The sequence below is a fragment of the Rattus rattus genome, chromosome 9, assembly GCF_011064425.1.
Source record: "Rattus rattus isolate New Zealand chromosome 9, Rrattus_CSIRO_v1, whole genome shotgun sequence".
NCBI lineage: Eukaryota > Metazoa > Chordata > Mammalia > Rodentia > Muridae > Rattus > Rattus rattus.
Window position 1 is genome coordinate 19,028,791 of NC_046162.1, and position 20,698 is coordinate 19,049,488.

A 20,698-nucleotide genomic window follows, 5' to 3' on the forward strand; every position below is an offset into this window, starting at 1 on the left:
CCACTGATTTCCCTTGGCCTGTTCTGAGGAGTGGCATTCATTTATTTGATTTTTCACTGCATGCTCATGAGGTAGTTGATCTGCAAAAGCTGAGGTCTTAGCTATTACCCCAAAGGCTTCTCTGACTCCTTTGGTCACCCCCCTAACCCCACCCCTGCCTGAAGCACTGACTGGTTTTTCTCCCTACAGTTGTGAGCTGACTAAGCCGTGGCACCCTTCAGTAGAATGTAGGGCCCTCAATAGTGGTGTTCCGTGACTTCAGGGTTCCCCACACTGCTCCCACAGATGCCGATCGGCTGGAATGATCAGCTTGAGCCTTCACCCAGAAGAGGAGGCCTCAGTTTTCACTGGGAAGGATCTTAGGGGAGGCTTTCTGGGGGAACTACGCCAATCTAATTTGCAGTTTGAGGTGATGAAAAGAGGAAGCTTCCCATGACGTCTCATGGAGATGGGCTCCTTGGGATAGTCCCCTCCCCTCTCCAAAACTGACGGCCAGGAGTGTGTGGTGCTTTCTGAATCAGAGAGTAGAAAGGAAGGCTGTTTCTACTGATTCTTACTACTCAGTGGATCTGGAAGGTTCTGGGCAGGGAAGGTAGCAAGCATCACTTCAGCCCAGGACTGGGCTTCCCAAGTATGCTTCCCTTAAGGCAGGCTGCAGATGGTTCTAGAGCCCAGGCAACCAGAATGACTGACCCCTTGGACTTGGTAGGCACCCGGACCCCTCTATGCAGGCTGGCCCAGAAAAGGTTCTTTGAATTGGATAGTCAGGAAAGAGGTGAGGACCTTACAGGGTGGCAATTGGAAGAGAGAGAGAGAGAGAGAGAGAGAGAGAGAGAGAGAGAGAGAGAGAGAGTGAGCTAGCTAGTGGATGGAAGGCAGAGCTCAGCTCTGGGCCAATTCCTGCCATGAGAGATGATGTGGCCTGGGGGGTGGTCTCAAAGGGTCCCTTCCTCTACTCTTTCTACCCCTCCAATGAAGTGGAATATAATGTCAAACACTTATTATCTCTAAATTTCTTCAAGCTGGAAATGTTAACAGTGAGATCGATTGAAGAAAGGAATTGGGCTGAGGCAGAGTTCCTGCCCAGCGTGGACAAGCCTAGCTAGGCTCATTCTCAGTATCTCAAAACACAAACAAGCAAGCACTGGCTTCTACAGCCTGCGGCAAGCTCCTGGCCAGGTCTACGGGGTCGTTAAAACCCAGGTCTACAGGGTTGTTAATACATCTGAAGGTGGCAGGATGCCCCCCCCGCCCCCCGGCCATACAGCAGGGAAGGCTCCCGAGCTCAGCAAGTGGCCATCAGGAAGAGAGGGCAGCGAGTGAACAATAAGGAAGGAAGCTCACGCTCACAGGAAGGATTTTGCTGTTGATTAACAGGCCTGGTTACCAAGCCTTTCCTTATTTTTTTTAAACTCCCAGTACACAGGGCATTGTACAAGCCACGCTACTAGACAAGCAGTCTGCTTCATTAAGCTAAATCTCTAAGCTAGTAAGTTCTTACGTATCTTGTTGAGGGTATATGGGGTATGGGGCTGCAAGAGGTGGGAGGGTTGTAGCCCACTCTGGTCTTGCTATCCTTAAACTGAGAATCCTCCTGCCTTAGCCTATGTCCCGGGTCACAGCTTGCACCATCACAGTTAGCTGTCTTCCTCACTCTTTATCTACCCCCTACCCCCTTTGCCCTCATAGAACACTTAATTTCTTTTTGAGGTAGGATTTTATGTAGCCCGAGGCTGGCCTTGAAATTGCTAGGTAGCCAAGGATGACTTAGAATCCCTGATCCTTCTGCCAGTTCCTCTCGGCTGCTGGTACTGCAGGCTCGTGCCCTCCCACCTCCCCCAACCTGGCATGGCCTGGAGCTCTCACAGGTGTGGGCTGTCACACTCAGCCAGGCACTGGGTTTTGGTTGTATTTTGTGGTGTAAGGGGTGGGTCTGTGCTTCCATGCATTCAAATGGTAAATGCTGTATTCCAAGACCTGGCTGCTCAGTATGCCAGCTCTCATGTGTAAACCTTGCCCCCCAAGTCATCCATGATTGGTTAGTAAAGATGCCTACAGCCTATGGCTGGGCAGAAGAGAGGTAGGCATGGCTGAAGGTTCCAGGGCTTGAGGTCTAAGGCAGAGACTAAGGAGGAGGAGGAAGTCACAGGGGAAGAAGATGCCCTAGAGCAGGTGGGTCAGGGCACATGGCCGTGAGAACCGGACTGTTGGAGTAAGAGAGGCCCAGGGAGAATATGGCAAGTGCTACCTTGGGGTTGTGGATGGGAAAGTAGACAAAAGAGCATGGAGGGCTGACATCTGCCCAGGTCTAGTGCTTTGAGGCTTATTATAAACACAAAGGGTTGTGTCTTTTATTTGGGAACTGAATAATCTAAGGTGGGAATGGAAACCCCCAAATAATATTCACCACAAGAGGTGGTGGCCCACATCAAACCCTGGCTGACCTTGAACTCTCAAACTCCAAGTCCTCCAGCCTTAGGCTTTTCGTGCCTTTGTTTGTACCTTCAACATTTTAAATCAAAAGTGAGGCTGCCTCTTCCTCTGGGCTCCAACGGCATATTCTTCTTCTTTTTTTTTTCTTTCTTATTTTTTGTCTGGGTAGTGTATGTGTGTACACATACGGAAGCCTGGAGGACTACACAGGGTGTGGTCCTCTACCACTCTGTGCTCTATACCTGGAGAGACAAGGTCTTTTTATTGACCCCAAAGCCTGTAACCTTGGCTAGGTTGGTTGGTAGTGAGGTCCTGGGGTCCACCTGTTTCTGAGACCAGTGTTGGAGTTAAAGGCACACGTGACTATGTCTGGCTTTTACACGGGTGCTGGGGATTTGAACTCAAGCTCTCAGGCTTGCATGGCAAGTGCTCTTACCCATTAAGTCACTCAGGGCCACATGACAGCTGATTTTCTTCATCAACTGAGTAAAAAGGCCCAAGGAATGGGCCTGTGTACTCCACATGAAGGGAGCCGAAGTCCATAGAGTTAACCTACAGATACCTAAGACACACTGTGAGAGTAACCCCTACTTGTATGCAGAGTTGGAGTAGACCCCCTGGCTCCTCTGAGGGGTGGGGAAGGCACTGTCGCTTGCTTACCCGACACACATACTGGCTCTGGGGTCCAGGCGAGAAGGTCTTGGAGCGGATGATGGTATTCCCTCGAAGAAATGGCCCTGGCGAGGGGGCACCCACCCGCCGGTCTTTGGGGCGCACCACTGTGGGGGATGGGGTCACGCTGTCAGTATTGGTCTCTCTGTCCACCTGTGGAAGAAGTCAGTTTTTACATCAATGTCCCTTGAGTCTCAGGGCCCTCTTGGTCTACTTGGCAACTCTATTACTTTGCTTATGACCACAGGCACAGATGAACTTCTTGGGCTCTCCCAAGGCTGGCCCCAGCAGCTGCACCTACCGGAGTAGCCACTCTGAGTATCACCAGTGTGCCTACTCCCTCTCTTCTACTGCTGGGAGCTGGAGGAGGCACCGCCAGCTCCTGTAAGCCATGGTGGCACTCAGGTTCTAGTGTGCACACTTAAGCACCAGCTACACCCAAGACCTCCTAGTCCCCAGAGTCCTAGCCAGTACTCTGATAATTTTCTGTACTCATGGAGGCAAATAGCAAACCTAAATAGGACCATGATGAAGCACGGTAGCATAAGCTTATAATCCCCATACTCAGGAATCTGAGTTCAAGGACAGCCTGGGCTACACAGTGAGATCCTGTCAACACACACACACACACACACACACACACACAGAGACACAGAGAGAGAGAGAGAGAGAGAGAGAGAGAGAGAGAGAGAGAGAGAGAGAGAGAAAGAAAGAAGAGAGAGCCCCCGCCCCATCTCTATAGCAGCCACCAGCATGAGAGGACACAAACACTGCCCAGAAACTTAGCAGTTACAGCACATGCTTGAGTGTGACCAGATCGCCCTCTGGTGGGAGAACTCAGTATAGCGGCATCACCACCCAGTGGCCAGGCACTGAAAGCTCTGCCCCAGGGCTCTGTTCAAGATTATCATGTATGTCAGCTGCAGGCATCCTGAGGGCACTTAAAATACAGGTCTCAGCTCCAGGCCTATGAGCAAGGCTGGTGTTACCATGTACATTTTATAGATGACGAAATGGAGGGTAGGTAGGAATGAAGTTAGCTACCCAAGACTACCTAACCACTCAGGGGCAGAGTCGTGCCCTGAACTGAGACTGCACGGGCTTGAGGTGTGATTAGAGAAAGAGGGAAGCCATAGAGGACAGAAGAAAAGGTAGGGACGCGTCAGCCCCTTCTGGTGCACCGTGGTCTCCAAATACAAATCGTAGCACAGAGACTCCAGTGACCACTTGGAAAGCTGTCCCCTGATGCCAAGAGCCTTTTCTGACAGCCCAGACATAGAGACACAGGCTGCCTCTTTTTACCTTTAATGCTGGGCACTCCTCTGCCTCTGGGGAGACCTTTTCAGCGAAGACATCTTCCTCTCCCTCCTCTTCCTCTCTCTCTTCCTCCTCAGCTACGGCCTCATTCTCGCTGGCCTCTTCCTCATACGTCCTGTGGTGACATGTTGCTATGGTTATTTCCCCGCCCAGACATCACTCCACCTCTACTCCCCTGCCCGGAAGTGTATCCAAGCAGGGTCTCTAAGACTTACGATTGTAAGGGTATTTATCAAAAGAACCTTCAACATGCGGCAGGCTGGAGCTCAGTATCAAAGCACTTTCCTAGCATGTCTGATGCTCCAGGTTCTACCTCTAGGACCCAAACAAAATAACCAATTCTATTACTAATTTGTGTATGTGCGTGTGCGTGTGTGTGTATTCTTGTGTAGGTGTGCCATGTGAGCGCGAGTGCCCATGCAAGCCAGAAGGGGGCGCTAAAGATACAGACCATTCCATATGAGAAAGGTGTCCTATCTACATAGCCTCCCTTCGATTCCCTGGTGACCCCCAGTGTGCTTTCTGGTATTGTAGATTGAACTAGCTGTTTCTTGAGTTTCATATAAGAAGAGTCAGACAACTCATGCTCTATCATCCTTGGCATCTGTGAGCATGTTTTGAAGTTCCCTCCAGGCCCTACAACCATCAGTAGCTCATTTTCTTTTTATTACTGAGTAATATTCCACCGGATGTGGTATGTTTAACACTTCATCAATCTCTGAACACCAAACTGCAGCTGTCTCTCACACACCAATCTTCTGTGAACACCTATGGACAAGTCTTTGATATCTCCATACCAGGCTGTCATTTCTGTTAGACACTGCAATATCGGTTAAGGTGACCAAAGTGAAACACCCCAGAACTATATTTCCCACGGATCCAAAGGTTCTGATGTCCTTGGCTTCTCCCAAGGTTCCTTTCTTTAGTTTGCAGAAGACGGCACCTTTCTTGCTGTCTTCACTTGGTGTTTTCTGTGCTCACAAGTGCCTGGTGTCTCCTCTGGTGTCCAAATTCCCCCCTTTTATAAGGATACCCATTGGTGGATCAGGTTCACCTGTTGTAGTTTGCCCTGAAGTTATCTGTATTTTGATGCTAATTCCACTGCCCCAAGGACAGCTGTCTAGTCACTTACTCAGAACTCAGGTGACTTCACCAGAACCTTCTCCCCATTGAATTTGTAAAGTACAGGTGAGGGGCAGATACAGGATAGAAGGAGGCCTGTCATTGGAGGAGAAGGAAGGATGGGCGGGAGAGAAGTTTGAAGGAAGAAGAGGAGACTAGGACAGTGAGACGGAGAGTGAGAAGCCATGGCAGGTGATGTTAAGATTCTGCTCTGTGTATTTACAGGTTGTTATTAATGTTCCTAAGGGATGGATGGTACCGGGCTTTGTATGTTTAAGTGGGCAATTATATCTTATCAATTGGATCTAAGATTATTGTGTTGTGTGTTCTTTTATGTGAGGGTTTGAGTGTAGGAAAGTGTGCGGCTGGGATGTGTTTCTGCCAAGATATCTAGCAGATATTTTGGGGCATCATGCAGACCAACCAGGTAAAAAGACAACCCATACTTTTTTTTTTTTATTTTTATTTTTTTGGTTCTTTTTTTTTCGAGCTGGGGACCACCCAGGCCTTAAGGCCCTAGGTAATGCTCTACCATTTCTGAGCCCCTCAGCCCCTAATTTTTTTATATTTTTACCCCTACCCTTTGTTCGCTTTGTTTTGTCTTATTTCCCAAAACAGGGTTTCTCTGTCCTGGAGTTAACCTGTAGACCAGGCTGGCCTTGAACTCAGCGATCTGCCTGCCTCTGCTTCCCCAGTGCTGGGATTAAAGATGCGCACCTCCACCGCCCGGCTTGATTACTTATTTCTTTATGGCTTTCCTGGGATTGAATTCAGGACCCTCCCTATGCACGCCTAGGCAAACAATCGACCACGAAGCCACATCACAGTCAACAGAATCTCCTACTCCTTCCGTTAGATGCTTCGGAGTTTCCATGCTTATGTTTTAGCTCTGCGATCCAAACCAGATTAACTTTTGGTTGAGGTGAAAGAAGAATAAAAATTAATTTCCCCATTCCTATAGCGAACTGTTCATATAGTACTGTTTGCTCACTGGTACTCTGGTGATGTTACTACCCGTGCCCTGGTCCTCAGGGCTGGAAGGAACTGTGAGACTAATAGGCTGCACATGTTGGGTTACATCTCACCCCATCTTGACGTCTCAAAAATGTACATGACTGCCAGGTCCTGGCTTCTGTGAAGCAGAGTCACCATGCTGAGCCACTAGAACCCAGCCAAAGCAGGATGCAACACAGTCTGCTGTGAGGCGCACTGTGGGGAAACACAGCATCTCCCCCAGGCTTCCCCAGTGGGGACAGTCAACCTCTGTTTGATGGAAACTCCTCCCCAGTAAAGAGGGAACTTGTGATAAGGGGAGTTTTGCTAGATCCATGGGCAGCGAATGCAGAGAGGAATCTGCAGGAGCCACTCACTCATTACCCGCCCTTCCTGGCTGCTTCAGAACGTCCACAGTGCTGGGGGGGAGTGTGGACACCTCACAGGTACACGGGCTGACAGCCTCATCCAGTGTCACGGGCTGCTAACAGGGGCCAGCTAGGTGGCTTAGCCCAACTGAACACTCGCCCGCTAGGCTAGTCTCTGCTATTTTACCGTAAATCTGATCAAAGCGCTCCAGGATGGGGCAGGGGGAAATATTGCATTCAATCTCAGCAGTGCAGAGAAACAACACACACGGCATCTTCCACCCACCGCAGCGGCAAACAAATGCAGCGAACGGAAAGTGCCAGCGAGCGACGTTTCTCCGAGCGGAGTGAGATCGTGAGCAAGCGTAGGCGAGTCCGTGGCGTCATCTGTCAAGTCACGATCACGGGCTTCATTCAGTTTGTATTTTAGAAGCTGAAGCCCGGACTTCTGTACTAGGGAAACGCTCTGCTGCTGAGCCGTATCCTCAGCCCCAAATGTACATATTCTAGGTCAGTACAGGAGTTCGAGTAAATGCTGGAGAGTGCACGCTCAGGGTATCCTTAGACTGTTGGTGGGAGTGTTTCCTGTCTAACAATCGTGACAGAGTTGAGAGGTGACATGTTCGGGCTCAGGGACACAGCAGTGCCACCTGTGAACACTGCCTCAGACAGACACACATCTGGGCTTTCGCTCTCCCAAGCTTTGAGACCATCTTTTCCTGTGTTTTCCTTCTGGTTAATTATCATGCGTGTACATGAGGGAGGGTATGGGCATGCTATAGAGCACACGTGGGAGTCGGAGGGTAACTTCCAGGAGTTGGTTCTCTCGCTCTACTGTGTGGAGCCCGGGGATTGAACTCAGGTCACCGGGCTTGGGGGCAAGCGCCTTTTCACACTGAGCCACCCCGCTGCCCCTTCCGTGTTTTCTAACACTGTGAGTATTGTTTTGCCTGTGACTCTCTAAAAGAAACAAATGCAGTTTTCTACTGGAGAGTGGTGATGTGCCCCTGCCCTCAGAGAGCTGGAGGCCAGTGTTGCCACAGAAGAGACCAAGGGAGAGAAATTCCCCTCCATGCGTGCAATGAAGGCATCTAAACAGTTAAAGCGAGAGGGGGGAGAGGTTAGCAGAGAGGTTAGCATTGGGCCTTAATATTGCAGGTGCCCTAGTGCCAAGGGCTGACCTCGGGAGACCTCCCCTGGACTCCAGAGAGGAGCAGGTGCATCCAAGCTGGTGATCGCCCCAGGATCAAAAGCCACCTCCGGGCCTGGGGAAGGGAGCTGCAGATGGACCTAACCCACCACAGCAGTTCTGGGAGGCCTGGCCCTCTTTGTAAGTTGGCATCTGGGAAGTGTGAATGGCAGGGGGTGGGGAGAGAGGGGGCCACGAGGGGAGCAAGAACAGAAGGTGGTTGCTAGGAGACAGCTTGAAAAGTCTCAGCGTTAGCTTGGAATTCCGGAGAAACCACTGATCTTGTGCCAGGGTGTGGGGAGAGGGGGACCTGGGCCGATTCTGGCATCAGACCTTAGCTTGGGTGACTGTCAGCATAAGGGTTGCCAGGGACAGAGAGAGTGAGATGGACACTGTGACCAACCCAGAGACAAAGGGATACAAGATTCCAGTGGCCTGGTATGCTCTTTGTCCCAGGGAGAAGTGGCAAAGGAGCGTGTATGTCAGCAACTATCACCAGTGGGCCCAATCCGGCCTGCTGCTTTCTTTTCCTGGGCAGTTGAAGCTGCGAATTGCTTTTATATTTATACTCATTTTTATGTGGTGACGGTCTCAGGTCCTTGAACGCATCGTGTGGCCAAGGATAACCTTGAAATTTGATTCCCCTGCCCCCATCTCCAGAGTACATGCATTGGAATTATAGGCCATGTGGCATCACACCGAGTTTGTGGAGTGCTGGGGAATTGAACCCAGGACTTTGTGCATGCTAGGCAAATATCTACCAATGGAAACACACACACACACACACACACACACACACACACACACACACACACACACACACCCCAGCCCATTTAAAAAATATCTTAATAAAAAGAGTAACAATCATTGCGGCATGAACAAATGCTAAGAAATGTCAGCTCCAGCATGCATAGATAGACTGTTGACAGAACACAGGCTCGGCCACCAGCTACCCAACGGCCCATGGCTGCTTTCACATGGTAGAGGCAATTTGAGAGACACAGCGGAAGCTGTATGGCCACAGCAGATGGTATTTACCATCTGGTCCTGTCCCGGAAACATATGGTGACCCCTGGAGTTAAAGATTGTATGGGGAGGCTCCTTCCAAGATCAATTACAAAATCTGGGACTCCAACAATGATAACAACAGAGCTATTGAGCATATCTTTTAGGTTTTCGACTACAATAGAAAGTCTGCTCACCCTGCTCCCTGCAGCACTGCTCCCAGCAGCCAAGGTATGGACCAAGCCAAGTGTCCATTAGCAACCAGGGTCTGTGTACACTGAATGCTAGTCAGCCATGATAGCTGTTACATGACAACACGTAAGAACCTGAGGGACATTAGGCTAAGACCAACACTGCACCTTCCCTTCCGTATGGAAACAAAAAGTTGACCTCACAGAGAAGGGAGAATGTTAGTTGCAAGAGAAGAGAGGTCACATGGTACTCACCATGTGACCCAGAGAGGAAAACAAGTTCTGTCTGCCCAGTCTGGCCACAGTTAACAGTTGGCTGTGGTTAAGAAAGGCTAAGAGAGACTGGGCATAGCACAGGCAGGGGCGGGGTGGGGGTGGGGTAAAAGGATTATCCAGAAGTCGGAGAGGAACCTGGTCTGCAGAGTGACCACCAGGCTAGCCAGGACTCCATAGTCAGAGGCTATCTCAAAAACAGAACAAAAGCTAGAAGAAAGAACGAAGTCTGCACGTTGCTCTATGAAGAAGCGACATCGGCCATTCTCTCCCTGTGACTATGACACACTACAATTACCAAAACACGATACCGTCTCCTGCATGTGTACAATAACTACTTGTCAGTTATTTGGGGGAAGGGGGGGTGTCGCAGACAGGGTTTCTCTGTGTAGCCCTGGCTGTCCTGGAACTCTGTAGACCAAGCTGGCCTCAAACTCAGAGATCCACCTGCCTCTGCCTCCCAAGTGCTGGGATTAAAGGTGTGTACCACCACCACCCTGTTACATGTAGACTTTTAAAAAGAGTGTAGATGGTGTAGTGGCACATTACACTTAAAAAAAAAATCCCGGCACCGAGGAGGCAGAAGCAGGTGGCTCTCCGCGGGAGTTCAAGGGCAGCCTGGTATACATAGTGAGTTCCAGGACAGCAGGGACTTCAAAGTGAGACCTTGTCTCAAATGACAACAGACGAACACAAAACACTTTGCTGAGGGTTATACAAAGGCAGCATCGAAACCCTAGCAGAGGTCCCGGCTGCTGATGTGTGCGGTGACATCTTGCTGTCCTTGTGAAAGAATCCAGCAGCGTTGAGCCGCATGGTATGGGACACTATTGCACAGTGGGGTCACTCTTGTCCAGACATTCTGATTGGCTCAGGGAGAGAGCCTCCCAGTGTGGGAGGTCTTCAGCCTTGCTCCACTGGAGGGAGCATTTTCTTTTGAAGTCGCCACCTTTCTCCAGCTCCCCTCTGAGGTGGGGCTAGTTCCTCTGCCTCAGATCCATCCCTGCCTCTGTGCTTCAGTGGCCGTGACAGGACTTTCACATCTAAGCAACAGTGGCCATTTCTCAATCTCCCTCACAGTGGAGTGGGCCGCACGGCCAAGGCTGGCCAAGGACAAACACGTGGACGGTGTGCTATGTGACTTGCAGAAGAACTTCTGGGCTGTGAGCTACACAAGCATGGTCATCCTGAATCTTTCTTGATAGATGACTGCCTCATGGCAGAGGATAGAACAGTCCTCTTGTCTTTATAAAGCAGCTTTAAGGATGAGGTCTCGTAGTAGAGAGAGCAAATCGGGGCGGCGGCGGGAGTGGGGTGGGATGGAGTGGGGTGGGGAGTGGGGAGAGAAGAGGAGAAAGCCTGGGTTCCCAGTAACACTGTGGATTTGGGGGATTGGATTATTTCTTTCTGTTCTTAAGTAACAAACAACTTCAACAATTTCTTCCTCTCCTCTTTCTGGTGCTGGGAATTGAACAGAGGACCTTATGTATGCTTGGCCAGTATTCTGTCAGTGAGCTTCATTCCCAACCCAGAACTTTCCCTTTTCTCTTATTTCTTCCATCTATCCCTAACAACTAAGTACAAGTCTTACTTGTACAATGCATAATGCCCAATCCATGGCCACTGATTTAAATTTAAAATCTATAGCAGGGCTCAAATTGTGTGTGTGTGTGTGTGTGTGTGTGTGTGTGTGTGTGTGTGTGTGTGTGTGTGATCTAGGTTGGCCTTGAACTCACAGCAATCTTTCTGCACACGTCTCCCACATGCTGGGATTACAGATGTAAGCCACCACGACTGTTTTGTTTTAAGCCGGAATAAATCTCACCACACCAAAACAAACAATAACACCGGGAGGGAACAAGGCACAGGGGATTCACAAACTGGGCAAGGGTTTCAGGTGCCACTGTGCTAAGCTAGTCTTTTTGCTCCAAGTGACTGTAAGCACAGGTCTTTGATGCTCCCCAGGGAACCTGGCCATGGCCACTATGTGGTCAGAGTCCTCTGTGTCTAGCCGTAGGGGGTGCGTTCACTTACCAGCTGCCCTCCAGTGTCTGGGAGCTGCTTCTCCCCTCCTGCCTCTTCTCTAGTTCCACAGCTGTCTGTTCTAGCAAGGCAGACACGGCATCCTGCAGAGACAGACAGAGTCGGCCAGGTCAGCAGGGACCCTGGGTGCTACCATACCTACCAGGCAACCCAGCCCTGTAACCTTTCTAGTGAACACAGGGAACATCCCAAAGGCTGGTTCGGCCAAGCATCTGGCCTCTGGTCACTCATACATGGGAAGTATTGTTTTGGTCTCATTAGGCAGTCTGCAGAGCGTCTCTCTCTGTGTGGACCTACCTGGCAGGGTTAGTTTAACAGCGAGGGGACAGCATTATCGATGTGACTGTCTGTCAGAGTCTTTATGTCACACAGAACATCAAGGGCATATGGATCAAGGGAGAGGCAAGCACCTTGTGTCTGGTAACAGAGACACAATGGCAAGCGTGTGGTGGTGGGTGTGGGTGTGGGTGTGGGCTGCAAATACTGAGGGCTTCCAGGAGAAGGAACTGAGTGGGGTCATTACCGAGGAACATGGACCTGAGAGAATGAGTGAATCTCTCTGACCCTCATTTTCTTCCAATAAGCACTAGGAAAGGCCGTTATGAAGATAAACCGTGATGATCTAAGCACAGGAGAGTAGCCGGGCAGACGGTATTCAGTAGACAGCAGCTGTGGCTTTCCTGTCACATGATTCATCTGCCAACATCCTCAGCTCTGCGGCCCCCCATCCCGACCCTGAAACCCCTGACGAGTTCTTCCGGGTAGGGAATAAAGAGTACAATTAACTAAGGTCCACGATGCATAGCAGAGTGGCTCACTGGACCACACAGACACCATGCATTTGCAGAGGGAAGCCGTGAACTACAGGCAGCTTAGCGGATGCTTGTCTCTTTGGTTTTGGTTTAGAAACGGGGTCTCTTTCTGTAGCCCTGATGCTCCTAGAAATTGCTTTGCAGACCAGGCTGGCCTCAAACTTTCAGTAATCCTTCTCCTGCTGGATTACAGGGGCATACTTTCATATCAAAGCAAGGAAAACATTTTCAAGTAACTCAGAACGGGCCAGGTGCCATTTACAACTTGCAACAAGCGTTCACTGTATCCATTGTATCCATTTCTTCAAAGTTTCCCCAAAACTGTATCAAACTCCTTACTAGACATGGAAACAAGTGGCTCAGAGGCTTGGAGATGTGACACAGGCTGGGCTCATCTGTTGTCTAGCCCTAAAGAGCGGAGTTCTGAACACCTTCTCCTAATTCAGGTTCTCAAGAAAGTACGATGTTCTAGCTCCCAGCTTTCTCCTTCCTTCTGCACTTTTATTTTTTTAAATTCAGGTTCTCACCTGTGTTGGGCTAGCCCCATCCACTGAAACACTCACATAACCCTCTACATCACTTTGTAAAACTTCAAGTTTTTTTTTTTTGTTGTTGTTGTTTTGTTTTGTTTCTTTTAAATCAGAGAAGCGATATAAGTTACAGCAGAATATGGAAGGAGAAAATGAAAACCCATTAGGGAGTTGGGCCATGGACACATAGGGAAGACCATTCCTGCACGGCTCTCTCTTCCCATCTGCTTCCGTTTCCCCTTACCCTGGGGCTCCTCTCCTCCCCTTGGCATGGGTTCATCCCCCCCTTCCCCCCAATCAGCCCACTTCTCGCACTCACCACATGGTCGGGCCCTGGAGCTTCTGCTAGCTGGGGCTCCCTGCCCTGCTTCTTCAAGTATTTGTAGCTCAGAAGGTTGTACCAGCGTGTTGACCTCTCCCCGGACCGGCAGACCTCGGCCAGGCTGATCTGGGCACCTCCCTGTTTGAGGCAAACACAGAGAGAGTATAAGTATGTCTGCTAGTGATGACAATAAGTCAGTCTCCATGAGATAGAGGTGGAGCTTCCTAATGGGGCCTCACTATGATGCCCAGGCTTGTGAGCTTGAGGCACTCAAAGAGTTGGGACTAGGTGTATGTCACCTCACCCATTAATACACCCCATCCCATTCCTTTTAAAGATAACTTTGCAATATAACCCAGGCTGGCTTTGAATTCACTACATCACCCACCCACATCCTGAACGCAGCCTCCTGAGTGCTAATTTTACAGCCGTTATACCACCACATTCAACGTCTCTGTATGCATAGATCTGGTGTCTTCTGGCATGGGTCTTCATGTAGCCAAGACTGGCCTCGAACTTGCTGTTAGTTGAAGATGATATTTAACTTCTGGTCCTTCTGCCTGCCTCCCTAGTGCTGGGCTTACGCATGTGTGCTACCAACCTCACACACAGCCCATTTTAAAAACAGGGTTGAGTTCTGCTTGTTGATACTTCTCCTGTGCCAATCTCGGTTAGGTTCTGGGTTGGGTACTAAGGGCAGTGAGGGTCACTATGCAGTCGCACTGTCTAGCAGCTAAGAGTCCCAAGGAGCACACCACCGTAAACAGGCAATCACAAAAGAGGTGGCTTTTACATTCCTTAGGGAAGGAACTTGCCAGCATCTAGCAAAAATGGATACATTGATTCTGTGGCTGGGGAATCGCATGTGTAGGCATCGTTCCCATGGACACTAGTTCAAAATGGCCCATAAACAGGAGCCTTCATTTTGGCTTTCTTTGTAATACTACGAGAGGTTGCTATGCAGTTGAGACTGGCCTTGAATGCATTTTCCTGCCACATCTTCTGATTGTGCTAGGATTATGGTTCACATATAGAGGCAAAACCAACTACCTACCTACCTAGCTACCTACACACACACACACACACACACACACACACACACACACACACACACACACACTTGCACCTTGTCTGAGGTACAGAAGGTCAGATGATCATGTGTTTGACAAGAAATAACATCGAGACAAGGAATAAACAAATCCAAAGGCTAACTATATAAGGTATATGGTAGGATCAGGGTTGATGTCAAAGAGTGGGACCTTTCCATGCACCTCTTCTTTGAGGCGTACGAACGCATTGCTTAAATTTAAAAAAATGAAGAACAATAGACTTCCCAACCTCACTCAGAAGGGACCTGTTCAAGCACAGCATCCATCCTCTGGTGCAGCCCCATTGGGAAGCCTGGGCTAACCTTATTCTTTCTTTAGGAGTTTAAGTATTTATCCAGTCCTTTTCTGAAGAGCTCAGGATGGATTTGGGGTTCAGCTCACCCACTTTTCCCTGTTTTCACATATCAGTGGCTGGGTCGATGGGTGTCTGGGAAGCCAGTTTGCACAGTGGGCCCCTTGAGGCAGGTCTCTTGAGCCCACCTGAGAGCCTGGCTTCTGCTTTCTCCATCTACAGGATGGGCATCTCTAATGCCAATCTGAATCTCAACTGCTCCAAACCCCAAGACCGTCTGAGCGTTATCCGGGTGCCACGAGTAAAAAAAGGCCACGCCACGTCTTTTTCTTACACGCAAAGTTACTTAAAATAGTCTATACCCCAACCTTCAGGCTAGGGACTACAAGGTATATCTGAAACAAATACATTTCCTATTTAGACTTGAATTCCAGCCCCAACATATTTCATTATATATGCAAATATCCTGAGCCAGTAAAACAAGACAAAACAAAACAAAACAAAAACCCCGAGAAACCCCAAACAAACAAACAACCCCCTGAAATCTGAACCAGTTCTGGTCAAGTATTTCTGACAGGGATATTCGACCTAAAACAGGAGGTACGGATCGGTGTGCAGACTGCCGAGTCTGGTGGGCTAACAGTGTGGAGCAGGGAGAGGAAGTCAGCAGCTACTGACACCTGACTATTCTGACACCCGCTTCTTCACCAATGGCGGCTACATGCAGGGCTGGGGAGTGGGGTATTGCCAATTCAGGAATTAAATGGCTGGCATGCCCCAGGCAAGCCAATTCAGGAATTAAATGGCTGGCATGCCCCAGGCAACAGAATAAATTAAATATATATAAAAGAATAGGTATACTACTCCTTTAGTCATCCAACAAGTATTCCCTGCGGCAAGATAAGCATCTAGAACGTGATTCCCACCCTCACCCGCAAGGGTTTCCTGGGGACACACATACAAGCATACTGGATACTGCAGTCCAGAACATGACAGGCCACACCTGAGTTACAGGCCGAGAAGGACCGTCTGGCAGCACGACCCCTTCATCAGATTGTTGTGAATGACAAGATGCCCTGCCTGCTGCCACCGGCTTGCAGGTGTGAATAGCACTTCTCGAACTAGCAGCATTTATTCACGCATGGGTTCGAATGAGCAGCCTATTAATGCTGGGGCGTGTGAACAGGGGAGCAAATGGTCCCAGGAGGCAGCGTGTGAGAGCGAGGAGGGGCGTCCAGGGTTTGTGCGATAACAGCGAGGACTGGTATGTTTCAGAGGATGCCGCACAGCACGGCTTGGGTGTACTTCCTGTCCAGCTGCACAGGTGGGGGTGGGGCTCACACAGGGCAGGGCCGGAGCTTGGCCAAGTTAGGGACACCAAGCAAGAGTGGAACAAGGGAGCTATTCTCAGAGCCGACCGTGGGGTCCGCCGAACAGGGCCGGAGCTGTGTGACACTGGCCTTAGTGGCTGGGTGGGAAGAGTGTGACGCCCCACTAACACAGGTGGTAGAATTGCTGTGGACAATCTTAGGAACTCAGGCTGTGTGTTCCTCTGGGTCTGGGGAGGTGAGAGACTTTGGTCACCTTGAAATGTGACACGGCTCAACAGGAACGCATAAGGAAGATGAATGTGTTGAAATCCATGTTGGTCCTTTGTCAGTTCACTGGGTGAATGGGGCAGGTAACTTAGCCTTTGGGGGCCTTGCTCGCTCTCTAAAAGGGAGATCACTGGAGACTGCCTCCTGGGCTGAGGGTTAAACAAGGGGCTCTTGGCCCAACGGTAGGCACACAGATAACTGCTTGTTAATGGCGTGGCTAATTAAATAGCTTAAAACACACTGGGGATTCCACAGCCGCAGCAAGGCAGGGAGACTCCGAGGAGTGGGAGCAGAAGAGCCCTTTCCCTCTCATGCCTCACTGCCTCTCTTCCAGCACCCAAACCTATGCTTCGCGTCGTTCCCAGCAGAGGCAGGCGAGGAGGTTTCCCATTGGTCATGGACAGCAACAAACCACTGTAAGATGAGCGCTTTGGCTGTTGCCATGGCAACCAGCAATGGCCAGACCTCAATTAGGAAGGAAGAATAAAAGGCACCCACTTAGGAGAAGAAAAACAGGATTTAGTCTCTTCTCTGTTCTGGAATTCCCAGGGCTGAGGAAAGCTTTCCCGGAGGAGTCTGGGTTTGGAAGTGCTTTCCTTCAACATCCACAGTGTTTCCTAAAACCCCTTTGCCACCATTTGTATCCTCCAAGGAAGCATCGAGTTAGCAAAGAAAGGGCACTGAGGGGCTCGAACATATGCCCTGCAAGCACTAATACAGCCCTGCCCCTGGGTTACTGTGCTACCCAAAGCAGGAACTTTCGTCTCTGTGACTCAGTTTCCACCGGCACAAATTACCTTTTCTTAGGATGAGTGAAATCAGTGGAGAGAGTGCTTGTCAGGGACCTAATTTAGTGTCTGTCAGAAAATGTCACCCAACCGACATTTACTGTTACATTTGTATCCATGGTAACACTATCAGAAGAGGCAGGGTTTCTGTCAAGGGCTGAGCAGGAAGGTGACTGTTGTTTGGGTCCATTGAGCACTTAACCTGTGTGGCTACTCTGTGAATGTAGCACCCCACCCCCTGGGAACTTGTTAGAAATGCAGATTCTCCAATTTGTGGCATCTCCATTTGCACTCTGACCTGAGCACCAGGTGACTCACAGCGGCCGCCTTGTGCACAAGTCTGAGCCGCACTGCATTAATGCTTTGTCAGACGGAAGCTCAGATAGAATGGTCGGCAACAAGAGCTGCATTGCAGGTTTGAGAACTGAGACTGAGCATTGAAGACTCTCAGGTGGCAGGGCTAGGCAGGGCTAGCCTGGTGATTTGCCCTTAAATCCCGAGGATGCAGTCTCAGAATTCCCTCACAGAAAGGATTCTCCATCACGGGCAGATCAAGGTCAGCCTGGACAGTTAGGGAGCCACCGACTCTGAGCAAAGGCTTATGGCTGCCACTAGGAGAAAGACCAGCCTGCAGGGGAGGCAGCAACTGCCATGGTTACTCTCTCAGCTTCTGAACACAGCTGCAGGAAGAAGGCTCAGTGCTACCAACAAATCCCTGGCCTATCGTCTACACGAGCTTCACATTTTCTTCTGTTGCTTCGACCCAGCCATTTCTAATACAGGCCATATCACAGTTTGCGTGTTATCCGACAGTGCTGGCTCCTTGTCTAAGTGGCTCTCTCACCAGATCGCCAGCGCTCAGCACAGGCACTGGTGCCTAACAGGCTCTCAGGAGAGAGCTCTCTTTTAACTCTAAAGCCCACATTGCTTTAAAGACACTGGAGCTGCCATTTAAACATTCTGAAATGGCATCAGAGTTAAGAAAGCCTTTCATTTTGTTCAGCTAGGAACAAAAATTTTATATCCCAGAAGCCCCTGGGGAGGGGTTACTCAAAGTTGAACAATGTTGCACTGCCTGCATTGAAGTGCAAGGCTCTCCCAGGGCTCCTGACTCGCCTTGATCTTGGCTCTGGCCAGTGCAAAAGAAGAGGAAGCCGGGGGAGCAGAAGAGGTCCCCGTTTACTAAGAACCTGTCCCAGGCACTTCAGAGGGTGCTTTGTATACACACTCTTAAGCCTCACGGCTCTCACCCAGTGGGCAACCAGGAAGGGATTGTAGACAAAGAAAGCAGAAAGGAGAGACATTATGGAACTTGCCCATGGCCACTCAGCTAGACCCCAAGTGGTAAAGGTGAGATCTGAACTCATGCTGTTCTTATTAATCTGTGACTCTTCTCTGATCTCTAAAGAAACTAAGGCAGATGCCATGCACTTCCAGGTCATTCCAGGTCTTCTCACAGGAGGCGCTCGCATACACGAGTCTGAGATCACTCTTCTCTGCGGAGGGAATCTCTGCCTGAAATCCAGACATGACACATACCCCTACCTGTATCACCCTCATGCCTTAAGGACTGAAGAGCAGGCGGACAGACAGAGACAGACTCAGCCCTCACCAGGCACTCCTCTGTATGGCTCCTGTCAGTGGTGCAGACATCAACTCGTAAGGTCTTCTGGTGAAGGGCTGGGTAGGACATGGACACCCAGAATGCCTCATTGAACACGAGGCTATCTGCAGAGTCCAGAGGCCGGGTTCTGAACAAGCAGGTGCTGCTTTCAGAGCAAGGCAAGATGGCTACACGGATGTTCCTGGAGGAGACAGAACCACCAGAGAGCTGCGTCAGCTGTCAGGGGCTGATGTATTACAGAGATCCCCAGGGAGACAGGGGAAGGAGAGTGCAGAATGTCTTATGTGGGGCTCCAGGGTACCACGTGCTCTTCCTGCCCGTGGGTCTCTGAATTCTTTGTTCTTGTTATTTTGTTTCTTTTTTTTTTTTTCTTCCTGGAAACAGGGTCTTGCTGAACTCTAACTCCCAGAGACCTGCTTGCCTCTGCCTCCTCAAGAGTTGATATTAAAGGCGTGTGCCAATCCGCCTAGCTGGGTCTCCAGATTCTTAGAGACTCAAAGCTTGTGGAGGCTGAGGCAAGCTGGCTGCAAACATGGATAGGCAGCCGTTCACTAGTACTGAGCAATGATGAGAAGAGGGCCACGTATGCACCGAAGGCAAATGCACTAATCCCCTGCAGGCTGAAGCTTGACAATTCTGTTATGTGTATACACGCAAGCGGAGGTCACAGGTCAGCCTTTTTGGTCAGCCCTCTCAGGCTGTCTACCTTGGTTTTGTTATTGTTGTTTGTTCTTCTTTTAAAACAGATCTCTCATTGGCTTGGAACTTTCCAAATAGGCTGGCTACCTATAGTCTGGCTGGCTAGTAAGCCCCAGGGATTTGCCTGTCTGTGACTCCTAGTGCTTAGATTAAAACTGTATACTACCATGTCCTGCTTCTTTTTGGGGGGATGAAACTCTGGCCCTCATAGCAAACACTTTACCAACAATTCTAACAGGACTACAAATGTGTTTGTCTTTGTCTGGGTAGACCTTGTGCTCCTAGGCACAGTTGGCCATGCACAAGGACCTAAGAGAACCCAGGCGTTTCTGTTTCTAGCATTGTTTGAGGGGGCAGACAATAGAGATAAGCTAAGCCAGTCTGGTCTTCCTTGGGCTTTGTTAGTCTTCTCTGACCCCCCCCCCACCATCCTACCCCAGGTCACAACTACCGTAGCTCTCCAGGCCTTATGGTGGATGTAAGGGTAGATGATTGCAATATAACATACGCCCAGTCTACAGCAGGGGTGCGTGCGGACAGTGTAGGCGCTTGCCAACCTAGTGGCCTCCAGGTAACACCAGTCACACTCTTCCAATGTTGGCTAGACAACCAGAGAGTCATTTCTGCCTACAGAGGACAACAGGGACCTGATTGTTCTCCTGGGGTCACAGTCCAGGAGGTTTCCACGGGGGATCGGCACACCCAGCATTCCTAGAGCAGTGTGTGGTGGGCATCCAGGCTGTACCAGGAAGTGGGAGAGCTACCTACAGTGGCACTTTCCAAAGCTGCTGAGCTTGCCATTGGGCCTGTGTGTGCATGGGCAGCCCCAGCATGCTCACCGGCAGGAAACAGCCGAGGTGGTGTTTGGAGCTTGGAGCAAGATGGAGGTAAAGAGCTTTCCCAGGGAGAAGCACAGCAGGTGACAGGGTGACCTGCAATACTCAATACTCACACTTTCTGGTCTTGTTGTAGTAACAAGGCAGAGAGATTACTCAGCTGGATGACTAATATTGCAAACTGCTTACTCTTCTCATCATATCTGAAATGAAGGGACGTGTAGAACACCAGTTAGGATATCATTCCTTCCCTCCCTCCCTCCCTCCCTCCCTCCCTCCCTCCTTTCCTTGTTTCTTTCTTTTTTTTTTTTTAAAGAACAGAGGCTCACTGTGTATCCTTGGCTAGCCTGTATAGACCAGGCTGGCTTTGAACTCCCAGAGATCCTTCTGCCTCTGCATCCTCAGTGCCAGGACTGAGAGTGTGTGTCACCATGCCCCACATTTTCTTTCTTGGCAATTATAGGTCACGGCTGCTGGCTTCT

The 20,698-nt window shown here is 49.9% G+C and overlaps 1 protein-coding gene across 1 annotated transcript in view; it reads right to left on the bottom strand.

Moving 5' to 3' along the window:
• Wwc1 (WW and C2 domain containing 1) overlaps positions 1-20,698 on the bottom strand; it is a 150,020-nt gene that overhangs the window by 8,380 nt on the left and 120,942 nt on the right. The window contains exons 14-19 of the mRNA XM_032914249.1: positions 20,333-20,419; positions 18,670-18,862; positions 13,268-13,408; positions 11,598-11,689; positions 4,408-4,537; positions 3,094-3,258 (exon numbers count right to left, since the gene is read on the bottom strand). Of these exons, the coding sequence (XP_032770140.1) occupies positions 3,094-3,258; positions 4,408-4,537; positions 11,598-11,689; positions 13,268-13,408; positions 18,670-18,862; positions 20,333-20,419 (808 nt within the window). The remainder of the gene's footprint in view (positions 1-3,093; positions 3,259-4,407; positions 4,538-11,597; positions 11,690-13,267; positions 13,409-18,669; positions 18,863-20,332; positions 20,420-20,698) is intronic.